We start from the raw sequence: 1799 nt of genomic DNA on the forward strand, positions 1-1799 counted from the left end.
TTCTTGATTGGGTAATATTTGGCTGAAATAATTAGAAAAAACGATCCCGAAGGTGGAGACCCGTTTACCACACTAATTATTAATAGTTCTAAGAATACTATAACTATAATTAATCAAAGTTATTATATATACTTTATAGTTAATAAAATATTTTTTTGAGATCTTAACTTACTATATGTACTAATAAAACTCTATATAGTTAAACAAGTAAAAAGCTAAAGAAGCCTTATATAAGCTATTAGAGAGTTTGCTATTAATATTAAAAGAATAAAATAATAAATAGCTATTTATATTACTTTATTGATATATATATAAGATAATTCTAAGTAAAATCTTACTAGAAAATTTAGATAGCATAATTAACGCCTTATTATAATACTTATACTTTTACTACTATAGGATTTTAGTTCTGTGTACTAAGACCTCTATATAAGAAAAAAATCTCTTCTAGTCTCTATAGCTATGTTTAGGTTTTAAATATAATAAAATAAAAAGTAGCTAGCTATATAAGTATTTACTATAAGTCTTTAAAATATTGAAAAAGCTTTACGCTTCGAGATACTTTTTATAGAAGAAAAAGTAAGATATTAAATCTCTATCTATCTATAACCATATTGGATCTATTTATACTAGAAGAAGAAAAAAAAGATGATCTTCTCTAAAAGGTTTAAAAGTGAATTACTGAATTAGATTTATATCTAATAAGAATAAAAAAATATTAAAAGCTCTATATAGACTACTCAATAGTATATTAAAAGATAAACTTTTTGTACTAAGAAAGATATTATATAAGCTACTTAAGAAGAGATTTTTTTCTATAAGTATCTATTCTATAGCCTTATCTATTTTATTTATATAAAAATCTAGAAAAGAGCTATAATTCTATATTTACTACTACGCTCTAAATATAATAAGCTAAAAAGACTATTACTGTCTTCTACTTATTTATAAAATACTAAACTAAGTTAAATAGATAAAATAGTGTATAAAGCTTAATATTATAATAGTTTTCTACTATATCCATGTTATAAAGAGAAAAGAATAGAAAACTATTTTCTAAATATACTGTAGCTTAAATAAGTAGCTAATAACTCTCTTTAGATTTATAGATATACTAAGTATATCATAAAAATAAATTCATTAAATACTATAGAACTTTCTAGAAAACTTTATCATAGCTTATTTAGATAGTATTTTTATCTATATAGATAGCTTATAAGAGTAATACTAAAAATATATAGAATATATTATAGAGTATCTCTAAACTATAAAGCTATAACTAAAGTTAAAGAAATATATATTTAATATCTAATATAGAAAATATCTTAGATTTCTTCTCTAACTAGAATAAAGTATATCTATAGATCTAGATAAGATAAAAATTTTCTAAGAATAAAAAGTACTATTTACTATATAAGAAGTATAAAAGTTTCTAAGCTTTATTGACTTCTACTATAGATTGATCTCTAACTTCTTTAAACTTATAAAACCTTTTATATACCTAACTAAGAAGAATAAGAAGCTTAAACAGAGACCTAAATAGAAGTTAAGATTTACTACTTTAATAAAAGGGTTTCTCTTAGACAAAGTCTTAGTTTGATTTAACTTTAATTATTTTATAATTAGTAAATATAACTTCTTAAGATAAGATTTTAAAGTAGTACTACTCTAGAAGAATAAAAGTAAAGCTTTATATATAGTTACTTACCTATTATAAAAACTACTAGTATATAAAGTAAACTAGATAATCTATAATAGAAAACTATTAGTAGTTATTACCTACTTAAAAAAATAGAATA

At 20.8% G+C, this 1799-nt stretch overlaps 1 protein-coding gene across 1 annotated transcript; it reads left to right on the forward strand.

Annotated features, from left to right (window-relative positions):
* Positions 1 to 685: 685 nt before the first annotated feature.
* Positions 686 to 859, forward strand: COCMIDRAFT_111526 (uncharacterized protein; the record flags this gene model as incomplete). Its single annotated transcript, XM_007695831.1, has 1 exon — positions 686 to 859. A coding segment is annotated over one exon (174 nt), but the record flags the coding sequence as incomplete, so codon positions are not given.
* Between the last annotated feature and the right edge of the window lie 940 nt (positions 860 to 1799).

The sequence above is a fragment of the Bipolaris oryzae genome (assembly GCF_000523455.1).
Source record: "Bipolaris oryzae ATCC 44560 unplaced genomic scaffold scaffold_514, whole genome shotgun sequence".
Lineage (NCBI taxonomy): Eukaryota > Fungi > Ascomycota > Dothideomycetes > Pleosporales > Pleosporaceae > Bipolaris > Bipolaris oryzae.